General features: G+C 50.3%; 2 protein-coding genes across 8 annotated transcripts in view; one reads left to right on the top strand and one right to left on the bottom strand.

Annotated features, from left to right (window-relative positions):
* PSMA7 (proteasome 20S subunit alpha 7) overlaps positions 1–16,238 on the bottom strand; it is a 79,648-nt gene that overhangs the window by 35,198 nt on the left and 28,212 nt on the right. The gene's annotated exons all lie outside the window — the stretch shown is intronic.
* Positions 66–15,199, top strand: MTG2 (mitochondrial ribosome associated GTPase 2). 7 transcript variants are annotated; one of them, XM_082428876.1, is made up of 8 exons: positions 66–200; positions 2,235–2,416; positions 8,923–9,147; positions 10,911–11,058; positions 12,077–12,192; positions 12,659–12,877; positions 13,036–13,174; positions 13,908–15,199. In XM_082428876.1, exons 3-8 carry the CDS (start codon positions 8,944–8,946, stop codon positions 14,300–14,302), a joined length of 1,221 nt encoding a protein of 406 aa, XP_082285002.1. In that variant the 5' UTR covers positions 66–200; positions 2,235–2,416; positions 8,923–8,943; the 3' UTR covers positions 14,303–15,199. The 7 variants fall into 7 exon arrangements, with proteins under 7 accessions (XP_082285002.1, XP_082285006.1, XP_082285001.1 ...); XM_082428880.1 differs by lacking the exon at positions 66–200 and adding an exon at positions 207–383 and having other exon boundaries at positions 8,939–9,147; XM_082428875.1 differs by lacking the exon at positions 66–200 and adding an exon at positions 207–383.

The raw sequence follows: 16,238 nt of genomic DNA, 5'->3' as shown, positions 1-16,238 counted from the left end.
GCGTCCCCAAGTCCCCGGGTCCCAGGGCGGCCCCGGTCCACACGCCAAAGACCACGCTCGCCTCTGCGCAGACGCGAGCAGCTCCGTTTCCCCACCCATCCCCGCGCCGCACATGCGCGCTGGGGAGCCCGGCGCAGGCGGGACCCAACCCGGAAGTGACCCCCGGAGCCGGCCCCGGAAGTGGAGTGCCGTCTCGAGTGGTGAGTGCGAATAGCGGCTGGGGGCGCCCTCGGGTCCCCGGCCCGGGCTTCCGGCTTCCCCTCAGCGCGCGTGGGCGGGCTCGGGTGGCCCGGAGACGCCCTCGGGCCGAGGTCCTGAGTGTGAAACCCTTCCTCCCGGACGTTGCTCTGTACCTGCTGTGGCGCGCGGTTGCACCGAACAGCGTGAGCGTGCGCGCGCGTGATAAACACTGGGTCGCACAGGAGCGGCGTCCTCCTGCGAGGGCGCTCTGGGCGGGCTGGGCCGGCACCGGGTACGCCGTCCGCGCCGCTGCGGACACCGGGGTCTGTCCTGCTCGCGGGCCTGTCGGGAGGAGGGAGGCGTGTCCTTCGGGTCAGCTCCCTGGAGGGGGCTTCCTTCTGTAGAGGGCCCTTCTCACGACACGAGCGGAAAGGAGATCACGCTTTTCAACGCAATTCAGTTCCCAGGCAGATATGCTTTAGCAGAGAAAACGTGTCCACAGTTAAGGAGCACAAAACTGATTCTTTTAAAATGACCCTTGCCTCGGTTCCCTTGGATGGTGGTCGCGTTACGCATCCCTCATTTGAAGAACCCTGCTGTGAAATACAGGCAGCGAGGACACTGTTGGGCACGCGAGAGCCTCTCTGAGTCTCAGCCTCCACTGCTTTGGAGTGGGCGTAAAGGGGCTTCTTCCCTGGCGGTCCAGCCGTTAAGACTCCGCGCTTTCAATGCAGGGGGCACCGTTCGATCCCCGGTCGGGGAACTGAGACCCCGCATGCCAGGCAGCGTGGTAAACAAAACGGCATAAAAAATGTAAGGGTCGGAAGTTATGGCACCATCACTTTAGGATACTTTAAGGAGGGTTTGTAAAGGCCCAGTTTAAAGCGGAGTGTGCAGGGAAACAGCAGAGTTAGTGTTTTTATCTGGCGCTAGTAACAGTGGAGTTGGTTCTGCGCCTAGACACCCGCAGGATAAGGGGAGGGCCAGTTACCAGGACCAGCAGAGAGCAGTGTAGACGGGGCTTCCTTGGCTGGAAGTCGACCTTCAGTGAGGATCCAGCCCTCCTGCTTCTCCCTCCAGTCTCCTCCCCACGGCAAGGTAGCTGAGGGTGGGCATGCAGGGTAGGCTCCTGAAACGGAGCAGGGTGGAGAAGGGGTCGAGACAAGCAGATGGGAGAAAACCAGCCTGCACTGTTACCCCTCATAGGGTGGTGGTAAGGGATTTTTGTTTGTTTGTTTGTTTTTGGCCGAGCAGCTTGGGGGATCTTAGTTCCCCGACCAGGGATTGAACCTGGGCCCTCGGCAGTGAGAGCGCAGAGTCCTGACCACTGGACCGCCGGGGGAATTCCCATGGAATAAAATTTAAAATTTCCGTAGGAGGATCTTAGAGGAGGCTCCTGGCAGATGATAACGTGTATGGACCAGTAGAACTGATCTTAACACTTCACAGAACAAAGTGGAGCCCTTGCCGTGTATTGAGCGCCTTCCCAGCATTTTTAAAAGCCCCCATCCTGTAATCATGAAGTCTGACTGACTCTGGGCCCTCAGCTTTCACCACCGTCCCACCTTTTGTACTCTGCTCTGCTGGGCCCAGGAACAGGGATGCTCCTAGGAGGAATCTGAGTTCCCACGGCACAGCATAGGCCAGCGCTGTCCAGTAGAACTTTCTGTAATGGTGGAAATGTGCTAATGGGTGCTGGCCACTGTGGTACTACCCACTGGCCACGTGGCTGTGAGCACTTGAAATGTGGCTTGTGTGACTGAGGGACTCAATTTTTACGTTTAAAATTTTTTTAGTTAATTTAAACTTAGTAGCCATATGGGGCTATTGGCCAGAGCAGGTAAAGCATTAGAAGGAAAACAAAGACCACATAGTCATGTGAAACCAAAGTGAACTTGTTCACGTGCCAAGGGAGAGCCACGGCATGCGTTCAGCAGATTTTTCCAAACACATTGAAAAGGTAAAAAGGAGGAGTACTCCACATTAGGCAAGATTCAGAGTTCAGGTCTCTGGTTGGCTTTCCAATCGTCACCTCTTTGATTGATCGCTTTCAGGTTTCGTGTTACCGGTGCCCAGAAGCTTGGTTTTCAACCCGGCTGGAATGGATGGCGTAGCTCTCCAACAGACTTAGCTGTGGGTGTGCTTCTTTGATGATCAGGTGGTTGTTTTTGCCCCTTGACAACCTGCTTTCACACTCCACTCCCACTCCTCCCATCTGAGAGATCTGTGACCTTGGGTAAGTCACTTCACCTCTCTTTGCCTCCGTGTCCTCATCTGTACTTTCTTTACAGGGCTGTTATGAGAGCTAAATGCATTAATCCCTGGAAAACACTTAGAACAGTATCTTGCCAGTAGTGAGGTAGAGGTCTTAAATGTTTATTGTTAAACTTATTTCTAGATGCTTTTGTAACTGGTGTCACTGTAAATGGGATTGTTGTCTTAATTTCATTTTATAGTTTGCTGCTAGTGTAGAAGAACACAGTTGACTTTTGTAAATTAACCTTGTAACCGATAACCTTGCTTCTTTGTATATTAATTCTAATCTTTGTTTTATAGATTTCACTGGAATTTGCTGTGGAGACAGTAATATTTTCTGCAGTTTTACGTCTTCTTTTTTATTTTTTAGTTCTTTATTGCAGTGTCTAAAAGACAGTGTTCCACCGACGTGTTGAACATGGGCACCCTTGTTTTCTCTGTCTCAAAGGGTGACAGTTCTGTCTTTCTCCGGTTAGTGTGGTGTTAGCTGTAGGCCTTCTGTAGATGCCTTTTATCAGGTTGAAGATGTTCCCTTCTGATCCTAGTTTGCTGTGTCGTTTCATTTTCCTAATCATGAATGGGTTCTGTCTTTTGTCAGGTGTATGTGGTTGTCACCGTGAGATGGGTGAGTGGATCTGACTGTTGGTGAAGCCTGGGGCTCCAGAGATCATCCTACTTGGTCCTGGTGTGTGATCCTTTCTCTATTGCTGGGCTCAGCTGGATGCTTTGTTAAGGATTCTTCACTTCTTATTTATGAAGGATGTTGGGCTGTCATTTTCTTTTCTCTTAATGTCAGGTTTTGGTACTGGGCTTTCGCTGCCCTCAGTAAATGAGTTGGATAGTGATCTCACTTCCTGTATTTTCTGAAAAAGTTTTTGTAAGATTGCTGTTATTTCTTCCTTGAATGTTTGATAGAATTTACCGGTAAAACAGTCTGAGTCTGGAGTCTTCTTTCTGGGAATATTCTTTTATAACAAATTCAACTTCTTTAGTAGATACAGGGCTGTTGGGATTTTCTGTTTTTCTTGTTTATTTGGTAGTTGTGTTTTTCAAGAAATTTGCCCATTTCACATAAGTTGTTGAATATGTTGGCAAAAAGTGGTTCATGGTGTTCTTTTACCCTTTCAGTGCCTGTAAGGTTTGTTATTGATAACCCTGACATTGGTGATTTGTGTTCTCTACTTTTCTTACCAGTCTAGCTAGAGGTTGGTCAGTTCTGTTTATCTTTTCAATGAGCTAGTTTTTAAGCTGTGGTAGTTTTTCAGTTGTCAGTTTTCAGTTTCATTTATTTCTGCTCTTTATTATTTCCTTCTTTCCATTTACTTTTCTCTTCTCTCTGGTTCTTTCTTTCTTTTTTTTTTAAATACTTAACGAATTTATTTGGCTGCGCCGGGTCTTAGTAGCAGCGTCCGGGATCTTTAGTTGTGGCATGAAAACTCTTAGTTGTGGCATGTGGGATCTAGTTCCCTGACCAGGAATGGAACCTGGGCCTCCTGCATTGGGAGCGTGGAGTCTTAGCCACTGGACCACCAGGGAAGTCCCCTCTCTCTGGTTTCTTGATTTGAAACCTTAAGTCACTGATTTTAGATCTTTCTTCTCTTTTTTTTAAATTAATAATTTAAAGTATATTTAGGAAGGATGAAGCCTAGAAGATTAAAAATTAGAAACTCTAGAATTAGAAAAGAAAAAAAAAATAATACAGTTCAACACAGTTGAAAGCACATGCAGAAGGAAGTTAATACATTGTTTATTAAAAAATTAAGTGGAAAGACTGAAATTAGAATGCTAATATTATTGTATCTAAAGCAGAAAATTATTTCTTTCTTCTCCAACTCTAGAGAGAAAATCAAATTCTCTAATGCCACCAAGAACAGAATAGGGAGAAATGTTTGCAATTAAAGAGTTGCAGTATATAAAAAAGCTAGTCGTTCAAGGTAAGCCAGATTGGTTTATGTGGTACTGGTTTCCAAGATGACCCCCTATGTAGATCTTTCTTCTCTTTACTAATAGAAGCATTTAGAGCTAAAAGTTCCCCTCTAAGCACTACATTAGCTGCATCCCATGAATTTTGGTATGTCATACTTTCATTCAGTTCAAAATATTTTTTGATTTCTTCTTTTGCCTATTGGATTATTTAGAAGAGTGTTGTTTAATTTCCAGATAGTTGGGGTTTTCCTAGGTATTTTATATTTATTGACTTCAATTCTGTTGTGTTTAGAGAATACACTTGATATGTTTCTATTCTTTTAAATGTGTTTATTAAAAGAAAAATTTTTTTTTGATGTGGACCATTTTTAAAGTCTATTGAATTTTGTTACAATATTGTTTCTGTTTTATGTTTTGGTTTTTTGGCCACCAGGCATGTGGGATCTTAGCTCCCCAACCAGGGATCAAACCTGCACCCCCTGCATTGGAAGGCGAAGTCTTAGCCACTGGACCGCTAGGGAAGTCCCCGCTCCTTTTAAATTTATTGAGACTCCTCTTATGACCTGTGGTGTGGTCTGTCTTAGTGAATGTTTCTCATGCAGCTACAGATAACGTATATTCTCCAGTTGTTGGATGTACTGTTCTATAAATGTCAGTTAGTCCATATCGTTGATAGCACTGTTCAGATTTTCTGTGTCTTTACTGTTTTCGATTGTTTGTTTCGTTTTTCAACTACTCATTTCATCACTCTTGAGAGAGTGTTGTTAAAATTTCTTGCTATCATTGTGGAATGGTCTGTTTCTCCCTTTAATTCTGTCCAACTTTGCTGTGTGTATTTTGCATCTGTTATTAGGCTCCCGCACATTTTTAATTGTTAGGCCTTCCTGATGACTAATTCCATTTGTCATTGTCAGATGCCTTTGTTCATCTCAGGTAATGCTCTTTTTCTGGAAGTCTGTTTTGTCTGAGTTACGTGTATGGTTAGGTTTAGGGTACCATTTTATTATTTGTTTTCCCTTTGTCCCTCTTTTTTGTTCTGCTGTCCCCTTTCTTTTGAGTTATCAGAAAGGCTTTTAGCATTCCATTTCATCTACTTATTGGCCTTTGGATATATCTCTGAAATACGTTTTAGTGGTTACTCTGGAGATTACAATGCACATACCTAACCTTTCATGATCCACTTAGACTTAAGACTTGTGCCACTTCACAGAAATGTGGAAACCTTGCAGTCACCTCTGCATGCATGGGAAACCCACTGGACAGTGTTATAATTTTTCCTTCTACAGTCATACATATTTTAAAACTCTTACAAGGAAAACAATAGTCTTTTTTTTTTTTTAAAGGATAGGTACTTTTATTTATTTATTTATTTATTTATTGGCTGCGTTGGGTCTTCGTTGCTGCACACGGACTTTCTCTAGTGGCGGCGAGTCGGGGCTACTCTTCGTTGTGGTGTGCGGGCTTCTCATTGCCGTGGCTTTTCTGGTTGTGGAGCATGGGCTCTAGGCGCGCAGGCTTCAGTAGTTGTGGTGCGTGGGCTCAGTAGTTGTGGCACACGGGCTTAGTTGCTCCACGGCATGTGGGATCGTCCCGGACCAGGGATTGAACCCGTGTCCCCCGCGCTGGCAGGTGGATTCTTAACCACTGAGCCACCAGGGAAGTCCCCAAAAAATAGTCTTTTATGCTTACCATCTCTGTTGCTCTCTCCTCGTTCCTAAAGGTTGGGGTTTCCCTGTGGTGTCATTTTCTTTCTGGGGTACGGTTTGTGGAGACAGTGTCTCCCACCACCCAGCATGTCTTAATTCACTTCCCTCCCTGAAGGATATTTTCACGGGCTGTGTAATAATGCTGGGTGGGACTTTTTTCTTTTAGCACTTTAAAAATATCTTTTAAGAGGGCTTAATGCAGTGTGGGATCCTGGAACAGAAAAAGGATATTCATGGGGAAACGTGAAATCCAAATGCCATCCTGAGTTTAATTAATAGTAACATAGCAGGGTTGGTTTCTTAGTTTTGACAAGTGTACCCTGGTCATGTAAGATGCTAATATTAGGGGAAACTGGGTAAGATGTATATGGGAATATCACCTTTTCCGTAAATCTAAAATCATGCCGAAATAAAGGTGTATTTAGGAGAATACATTAACAGGAAGATAACAGGAGGAGGGTGTCCCCATGGAGGGGTGGCCCAGTGGAAGGGGAGAGCACCTACGTCAGGCGGTGAGGGCTTGGTCACTGTCGAGGTTGGGTGAGTAAACATACTGAGGGTAACAGAGCCAGGACTCTGACAGTCAGAGGATGGACTTGCAAAGACAGAAGGAGAAAATCAGGCAGAACCTTGTGGTGTTGAGTTGGAATTGGGAGTATAGGTGTGAACCCATGGTTTTCAAAAGATGCTGCTCCAAAACCGTGGGTGGATCGGTGTAGCAGTGACTACAGGTGTGAGTGTTGTGTGTGGATGCGTTTACCTTCGTCTGCTCCGTCCCCGGAGAGGACCCACAGGCAGCACCACCCCAGGGCCCCTGAGCAGCCCCAGCACACAGGTGGCCTTCTCAGTACCATTCTCCACTAAAAGAACCAGGGCTCCTTGGAGTAAAGGCTGATTTCAGGGTCAGCCAGGGAAAGTACCCGGCGAGCCTGGAACATTTTGTGCCAGGAAGCAGGGAGGTGCTCACAGGTTGAGGGGCACGAGTCAGAAGGACACCGAAGCCAAGGGATGGGCTGCCACTGCCCAAACCAGAGATAATTTGAGCATCGAAGTAAATGGTAGTAACAGAGTGTAGCTAACTGAATAAAATAGGAAACTGAGCCCATGAAAATGAGTCAATGGACAGTTCATGAGGAACGGGATTTGCACAGTCTCAGACCACCTTCCCCGAGGTCCTCATAGCTACACAGGGAGGGAGGGGCGTCCCGACAGCAGGGAAGCCGGGCAGGGCCCCCCTGCGCTGGAGCTCCGTGTGCAGGGTGAGCAAAGCCCCGTGACTCGTGTGAAATTCCTGCCAAAGGTGCATTGCCCGCGTCTCGTCACAAAGGGACGTCCGTCAGAGGGAAAACGAGGACATGCTGCAGAACAGCTGGCCTGTGACCTTCCAGGTGTCAGGGGCACAAGAGTCAGGGAGGGGCTGCAGAGATGTGACAGCAAAACGCAGCTCGTGGTTCTGAGCTGGACCCTTTGCTGTGGGAGACGCTATAGGGACCGTTAGCCAAACCTGGGGGTCTGGGCATGGCTGGTGGCCTGGTTTCAAAGGCCATCCCCCTGGTTCTGTAGGGGGTGCCTCTGTCCACAGGGAGCCACACTTCCGTGTCCCGGGGGGTGGGTGTCAGGTCGGCCGCTCACCATCAAGTGATTCACGGACTTTCCTTTGTACTGTTCTTCCAACTTTTCTATAACTGATTGTTTCCAAACAAAAAGCAAAGCTTTTCAGTGCCATGTGGAGGGAATAACTCCCACCAAGAAAGTATTTCCTTTTCAGAAGGGGCAAGAGGTGTGGAGCAGGAGGCACACAGGAGGGGCTTCAATGGAAAAGGCAAATTCTGTTTCCTCACCTGCTGTATTGCGCACATGGTGGCTTTATAGTTATTTTTAAAATAGTGCGTGTACATTTATATCCCTTCTGTATGTGTAGTTTGCACTTAACAATGGGAGGAAAGCCTCAGTGGTTTCCTTTTATGTGGCACACGTGTGCCTGTGAAGCGGGGACATGTGGAAGTGGGTGATGTTCAGAACAGTGGAGGGGGAGGGCTGTCGTCTCCTGGAGGGCTGGGCCTGAGACGCCTCACGTTGGCCCTCGGCACCTGCAAGATACATAATTGTCACAAGCTGTTTAATGAACGAGCAGTGGTGTAACCAGCTCTTAGTGAATGAAAAGCAGCTCACATGGGCCGGGTACTGCTGCCGTGCCTCCCGTCCCGCCCAGCCTGGTCCGTCGTCAGATGAGTGAACTGTCCTAGGTCACCCTGGGGAAAAGGGGCAGAGGTCCTTGTGCAGAGTCTGGCAGCTTACCCACTGCACCCATAGGAAATATCCCACTGTGTTCCAGTTGGACCATTTTAAACTGTGCAGGATAACACCATAGCATCTGAGTAAATGGGTGTTTTTAAGAAATTTTGATTTGAGGCTGATATTTCCTTTTTGATATTTTCATTTAGCAGGTATTTGATATTCTATAGGGAGTATATTCCAGAGTTGCAAGAGATTTAATGATTTAAATCCTTTGTACACAGATCTTTCCCCCAAGTAGCATATAGGCTAAGGAGACTTTTCTTTCGCTGCGCTGTGCAGCTTGCGGGATCTCAGTTCCCTGACCAGGGATCGAACCCGGACCCCCGGCAGTGAAAGCCCATAGTCCCAACTGCTAGGCCCCCAGGGAACTCCCTCCAAGTAGCATATAGGCTAATAGGGTACGACTCGGAGTGGAAAGTGGTGAGTGAGGTAAGAAAGTCATTCATTGGTTCATTTGTTTCAGAAACACGCACCAGGATTCTCCTGTGCCAGATGCTGACACTTCTTTAGTTTCGGTTTCATGTTCAGGTTTAAACCAGATGTCTTATTTTGCCAGTTTGACTTTTGTTAAGGAACCATGATACGTTCGAGGCTTTTCTCAGCGAGATCCTGGCCGGTGTTGGAGGGCGTGGGGTGCTGGACACCATTGGCACGAGCGTTTCCCAGGCCCGGGCGGCTCCTTCCCCAGCACGCTTCTCCCAGACTGCTCTCGGTCAGCTGTGCGGGCTGCACCAAGCACCAGGAACCCCCCAGGAAGAAGCTGCTCTCAGAGAAAAAACTGGTGAGGCTTCTAACCTTGAAGGAATTTGACTGCCGTTTCCCCTCCGAAGGCACAGGGCGTTGTTGTGAGCTCTTGTCGTCTTGTCTTCATTTATCCTTGGAAATGAGGACGTGAGGTGAAGGCCTGCGGGTACCAAATACTGGGCTGGCCTAAAACTGCGGCGGACCCGGGGCAGTGCCCAGCGCGCCGGAAGTGATGACCGTGTTCGCTCCCTTCGCCGGGAGGGTGCCTGGGGCTTTAGGTATCATTAGCCTGTGTGTCTGAGATATGTACTATATATATTCTTAGATACATGTGACTAGTTCTTAATTTATGACATGGGGGGTGGCGACCGGGGACATACACCTTTAGTTTTATAGTTCCCGAAGGCTTACATGTTTTTTTATTCTGTTTACCAAAACCTGTTTAAAACATGAATGATCTTTAATTAAATTCAAGAATACACGTTTATAATCCACTTTGTTTCCTCCTAAGTGCGGGTTCCAATTAAGGCTCATTAGGGCAAACAGAACTTCCTGTGGAAAAATTACTTTGGCAGTCAGCGTGTGCACTCAGATATATCAAGTGTTCACATGGTTTTGTCTCCTCCCCAGAATGTAAACATTGACTCTTAAGTTTTATCTTCTGTACGATGCTCATTAGTTGTGCTTTTTTCCCATCGGGTTGATTTCCATTATGTTCAAAATTGTACATTGTGTTTTTGAAACAGTAATTCATGGTTTTTCCATGTGGTGGTGCCAGAGCATCATAAAGTATTTCTGTATTTTCCTTTAAAAAAAGATCTGCTTATGGAGTAGTGGATGGAAGTGCAGATGCCCTGGTCCCCATGGAGGGGCTGTGTGGGCGGCCACGTCAGCCTGTGCGCGTGTGCGGGGAGCAGGTGGGCTCCTCGGGACGGGACGCTGGGCTGGGAGTGGCGCCCTCAGCACCGCACCTGGGCACCTCGGGCAGCTGGACATCTTGTCCTGTGAGCGAACGTTAATGAAATATTAACCTGGTTAGGGGACTTCCCTGGTGGTCCAGGGGTTAAAGCTCTGCGCTCCCAGTGCAGGGGGCTCAGGTTTGATCCCTGGTCAGGGAACTAGATCCCGCACGCCGCAACGAAGATCCCGCGTGTGACAACTAAGACCCGGCGCAGCCAAATAAATAAATGTTAAAAAAACATATATATATATGTTAACCTGGTTAGATAGTTCTGATTCTTTAGGTAAGTTGTGTCTCCCTTAGGGACCTAGAGAAAAACTTGCTCTCAGATAAGGGCTCTGTCTGCATCACCCCATTTAAAAAAGGAGACCTGTTCAGTCAGCCACAGAAGACTTCTGTTCTTAGTTGGAAGCCTGATAATGGCCCAGGGACTGTCACTCTCATTCTCTCGTCCTGAGGAACAGAACTTTCCATTAGTAAAGACCTGTTATTTCAATAACATGTTTCTATTTGAAAAAGCTGGGAAGACGCTTTATTTAAGGAGTGTCTCCTAAACTGCGTTTTATTTAGGTTTTTAGCGTGGAGTTCGTGACTGGGGTGTGTATTCCACGCTGAGCACTTTTTACATCTGCGTTGTTGATTTACATTTGCCTACAAATAGCAGTGACTTGTGGGAACCCTTTCTTATATTTGCATTTTAGGAGCGATTAGCAATATTAATATCATTAGCTTCTAATTTTAAAGCCTGTCATGGGTAGAAAAGGTACATTTCAAATGACTGCTTGGTCCTTGGGAGGACTGCAGAGTTACTAACGACAGGCCACTGTGTGTCTCTGCAGAAAAGGCATTTTGTGGACCATCGCCGAGTGCTTGTCCGAGGGGGACGCGGAGGTGACGGGGTGAGCTGCTTCCACAGTGAGCCCCGGAAGGAGTTTGGAGGCCCCGATGGTGGCGACGGAGGCTACGGCGGCCACGTCATCCTGAGAGGCAGGTGTCCCGAGGGGCGGCCCGGGGAAACGCGCTGTGTCTGCACGCCTCCGGGGTGGGGAGTTTTCATCTTCTTATCCTAACGGGAAGTTGGATTCAAAAATTGACCTGTGGACATCATTTTATTACATTATGTGGATGTTCACGTTTAGATAATCCACCCAAACCCAACTTTGATGGGTTTTTTTTTTTTTAATTTCAGGAACACAAAGACAGTTTACTGTCAGGGAATCTAACATCCCGGTACAGTCTGTCAAAGGGTTAAATCTGTTACTATCTCAGTCAAGTGCTGAAAGGGTATCGATTGCCCTGACACACATGGGACACAAATATTAGCAAACTAGTCCCCTCAGTAACCATTCACAGCGCAGTAAGGACAGCTGTTTTCAAGATGATGATGACATTATGGGTAATTTTTGAATTATTTGAAAATTGTAGTATTTTTTGAAAGAAAATAAGAAATTAGCTTTTCAGAAAGTCACATCGCTAGTTGAGCGACTTTTGCCGCAACTTTATTCCATGGTCCCAGGTGCATTCTTTAGATTTTTTTTTTCGTTTTTATTATATTATTTATTTATTTATTTTTGGCTGTGTTGGGTCTTTGTCGTTGCACGTGGGTTTTCTCTAGTTGTGGCGAGCGGGGGCTACTCTTCGTTGTGGTGCGCAGGCTTCTCATTGCGGTGGCTTCTCTTGTTGCGGAGCACGGGCTCTAGGCACCTGGGCTTCAGTAGTTGTGGTGCGTGGGCTCAGTAGTTGTGGCTTAGGGGCTCTAGAGCGCAGGCTCAGTAGTTGTGGCACACGGGCTTAGTTGCTCCGTGGCATGTGGGATCTTACCGGACCAGGGTTCAAACCCGTGTCCCCTGCGTTGGCAGGTGGATTCTTAACCACTGCGCCACCAGGGAAGTCCCGTCCCAGGTGCATTCTTAACGTTCTTAATCTGAACAAAAGAAACTTAACAACATGAGATGGGTCTGCCTTTGACACAGAGGGAGATGACGCTTCTCGCTCTGACTTCCAGTTGACCAGCAAGTCAAGTCCCTGTCCTCAGTCCTGTCTCAGTACCAGGGCTTTGATGGAGGAGCCGGCGGCAGGAAGAACTGCTTTGGGCGAAGCGGCGCCGTCCTCTACATCCAGGTAGGCCATCTGGGCCATCAAGCTCCCAGGTCCTGCCGAGCGGTCCAGAGGGGCCCCGTCCCCCACGAACCAACCCTGGACGGGGGTTCTGTGCTGATCTCATACCGTGTGAATGTGTCACCTGTTCAGAAAGTCATGAGACGATTACATTCACAGCGAGGGGCCCGCAGGTCTCCCCCGCTGTCTCCAGCCCCGCGGTCTGCCCCCGCCCACCCCCTCGGGCACCTCCCTGTGAGCGGAGAGCTTGTGCTCTCAGCATCACTCTCATTTTCCAGATGCTTCTGTTCACCCTCATGCTTTAGACGCGCTGTTGGGAAAAGCCATTTATGCAGTTAGCCTGCAGTGCAGTCAGCCTCTCAAGCCCTTTAGGGCTGGGCCCTTTCCCAGGTCCTTTGTCCCTCTGTGGAGCTTAGTTGTGCCCCCTTCTCATGCTATGCTGCCCCTATAAGCGCTTGTTACTTTTCAGGTCCCCGTGGGCACTTTGGTGAAGGAGGGGAACGAAGTCCTGGCTGACCTCTCGCACCCGGGCGACGAGTTCATCGCGGCGCTGGGCGGGGCAGGCGGGAAGGGCAACCGCTTTTTCCTGGCCAACGACAACCGCGCGCCCACGACTTGTACCCCCGGACAGCCGGGTCAGGAGCGGGTCCTCTTCCTGGAGCTCAAAACGGTGGCACACGCTGGGCTGGTGGGTATCACCTGAAGCCCCAGCGGGAGGATGGCGGGGGACATGCCAGGAGAGCGGCGGGCGGGCAGCCCACTTGGCTTCGTCAGGAGCCCTGCTGTCCCTCGTCCCCGGTTCCCGACCCAGGACCCCCGACCTTGGCCGTCCCCACTCTCTTCCAGGTCGGATTCCCCAACGCAGGGAAATCCTCGCTTCTCCGGGCCATTTCCAACGCAAGGCCCACTGTGGCCTCCTACCCGTTCACCACCCTGAACCCGCACGTGGGGGTCGTTCACTGTGAGGACCACCAGCAAATAGCAGGTAGGACGCCAGGGTCTCTCAGAGGGTCAGGGTGATGATGGGATTCAGAGCGATGCTTATGTAACTCTTAGGTGTAGCGTTGTTTTCTTCATTTAAAAACTGTCGTCCTCTATCAGAATCAGGTGTTAGGTTTGCTTCCCACCCTCTCCCCCAGGCATCTGCTAGCGGCAGTGCAGGAATTGGAGTTTAAATTTCAAACCTGGGGAAATTATTCCTTTTCACCGCCTCTATTCTTCTCTTTCATCTGTGGGGAACTCGGTAACGTCAGTCATGTGGACAACATGTGATTTAAAAAGCTTTCCCTGTACCATTTGGAGAGAAGAAAACTTTTTCCAGAAGATAATGTACCCATTAAAAATAGTAAGCCTGCTGGCGATGTGATTTGTATAGCACTTTATATTTGCAGAAGACTCTATCATTTCTATCGGTAATCAAATTATTAATAGAGTACAGGAAGCCGTTTTCCCCTTTTTTGAATCATTTTTGAAGCCAGAAAGACTGGAATGTGTTAAGTAGTTCTTATTAGACTGATCTGTCATCATGCCTTTCAACCAAATATTTCAAAGCATTAGCAAAACTGAAAGCTGAAATGCCTCGGATGGCAATTGGCCTGATGCATCACTGAGGCAGTAAATTGAACGACTTCACTTGCAAGGTGTTCCTTGGAAGGAGAGGATCAGAGCTCAGAGGTCCCAGGTTCCCCTCCTGGACCGTCTGCTCTTCTCCTCCGCAGTGGCCGACATCCCGGGCATCATCTGCGGAGCCCACCAGAACAGGGGCCTGGGCTTGGCCTTCCTGAGGCACATCGAGCGCTGCCCCTTCCTCCTGTTCGTGCTGGACCTCTCGGTGCCAGAGCCGTGGACGCAGCTGGATGACCTGAAGTACGAGCTAGAACAGTACAGGCAAGGCCTGTCCGAGAGACCCCATGCCGTCGTGGCGAACAAGGTCGACCTCCCTCAGGCCAGAGCCCAGCTGCCCCAGCTGCAGGCCCGCCTAGGCCGAGAGGCCATCGCCCTGTCGGCGGCCACCGGGGAGAACCTGGAGGAGCTGCTGCTGCGTCTGAAGGAGCTGCACGATGACCACGTGGCCGCGGAGCTGGAGCGTGGCCGCCAGCCTCTCCGGTGGTAGCGGAGGTGGTAGGCTCGGCAGGTGGCATGGGCAGTGCCCGGGCAGGCTGACTGTGACCGGAGATGAGGAAGGAGCCCCGAAGAATCGGAGGCCTTGGTGCAGCGGCCTTCCCACCAGCTCAGGGCTCCCCCACCAATGCGCCCCCTGCCCTGGGCCTAGGACCTTGGGGCGGCGGATGCTCATGCACCCACCGGTCTGTTCCCAGTGCTTCCCGCGCCCGCCTGCGTGCGACTGACGTGCTACGATGGGCTCGTCTGTGTTAATTGGCTCCTGATTAGCAGGGACCACACTCTGCCTGACGTCACCAAATGCTGCTGAGGGCACACGGTGGATGGGAGCCGGCGTTGCCTGCTGACCCTCGGGTGGTGGCAGCTGTCGCAGAGGTGGGCCCTTGATCCCACGGCTGTCGACACGCCCCGCGAGCGCAGTTTTGCGGGATGCTGTGTCTGCGGCGCGAGGGCCGGGGGAGGGAAGCACTTGCAGGCGCCCAGTGGTGAAGGAGCAGGTGCAATCCTCTTCTCAGGTGCCGCCGTCTGGGGGAAGCAAGGAGGGTGACACCCGCCCTGTCGTCCCAGACAGCGCTGTGCTCTTTGGGAGCCGAGCTTCACGGCTGAACGCTCCCAGTATCCGACCCAGGGACGCGTGGCTTCTGACCCGCTTAGTACACGCGAACGGGTTATTAACTGTGGACTGCGGGTGGGGCATTGCAGCGCCGTCCCCGAGGGTAGCCAGTGGCTCAGGTTTGTGCTTCTAGGCGTCGATGGGAGCCGCACCCGCGCCCCCAGCGTCCCCTGACTGCAGGTGCCCTGTGAGGACGGTGCAGCTGCTCCTAGCCTTCTCATCTGGCAAAATGGTCTAGAGCTTTTGTTTCCCCCAAATAAAGTCTGATGCATCGGACGTGTCCCTGAGGGCCTAAGGAACGAGTGGAGAAGGGACCCGGGGCCCTTTGGGGGTCGGCCTCAGGGTCCCGAGGCAGCTGGCTGAGCCGCTGGGTGCACTTAGGCCAGCGTCTTTTCCGCATGTGGGGGTTGGGCAAACCTCGAATAATAAGCCAGCGCCTGAGCTTTCAGGAGCAATTCCGTTTTGATCTGACGTCAAATCTGCAACTAGAACAAGAGTCCTTTACCTGAAGCTTTATTTTAATGTCTTGTAATTTCAGAGGTCCTTGCGTTCTGGAAACGAGAGATGGGTTTTGCATGTATTTGCTCTCTCTCAGGCCACCGCGAAGAGCAGCATTAATTATCCATGGCCTTTCATCTTGCTTGCTGGGCGCCCACCACGTGTGCTCTTCAGAGGGGAGACACTCAAGATGCCTCCCGTGGCTGACGCAGAAGGGGCGCCCCAGAGGGCAGGGGCTCTGTCCTGTTCTCGACGGTGCCCCCAGCAGCCTCAGGACCTGACCCCCAGGGCGCACCAGTACGTATCTGTGGAATGAGCGGGTGCATGGCGGCCGATGTTAGGTGCATTTAGGTTTCTTTGAGTTTGAAGACTATTTAGCAGGTGGGTGGATGCCGAGCGAGAGCCGTGTCCCGCTCCCCCAGGCTCAGCCTCGGCCGGGCCCACCTCTCCTGGCCCTTCCCGCCGAGTGATCTGCTCCAAAGTCTGAGCAACTCTTGCTTCCTTGATCAGCCCGGGGCACCGCCTGTTGACCTCTGGCCCCTGGACGGGGACTTCGCTTTCTCATGTCACCCTCCCTGTGCCCTCCCCACGGCCGCACCGGGTGGCCTGGGTCTGCGTCAGGCCAGCGGGGCGTGGGCTGTAGGGCCAGACGCTTGACCGTCTCCGCGGGACCCCTCGTTCTCTGGGGGCTGGCACAGCCCTGGGTTGTTTCCTTGCCTGGCTTTCTCTCTGCCTCTGCGTGGTGTTTCTGTCCCAGCGTCGTCCCTCCCCTCCTGGTTTCGTCTCCCAGAAGCTCCAGCTGCCAGCCTTTCCCTGA

The sequence above is a fragment of the Balaenoptera physalus genome (genome assembly GCF_965194825.1).
Source record: "Balaenoptera physalus genome assembly, chromosome: 16".
In the NCBI taxonomy this organism is placed as follows: Eukaryota; Metazoa; Chordata; class Mammalia; order Artiodactyla; family Balaenopteridae; genus Balaenoptera; species Balaenoptera physalus.
The sequence above is the reverse complement of the archived record's forward strand: the minus strand, read 5'-3'. Positions and strand labels throughout refer to the sequence as shown.

Coding starts and splice junctions, on each gene's coding strand:
- MTG2 (XM_082428876.1), top strand. CDS start 8,944: ATGATACGTTCGAGGCTTTTCTCAGCGAGATCCTGGCCGGTGTTGGAG. Junction 9,148..10,910: donor TGCTCTCAGAGAAAAAACTG/GTGAGGCTTCTA, acceptor GTGTCTCTGCAG/AAAAGGCATTTTGTGGACCA. Junction 11,059..12,076: donor CGGCCACGTCATCCTGAGAG/GCAGGTGTCCCG, acceptor TCTGACTTCCAG/TTGACCAGCAAGTCAAGTCC.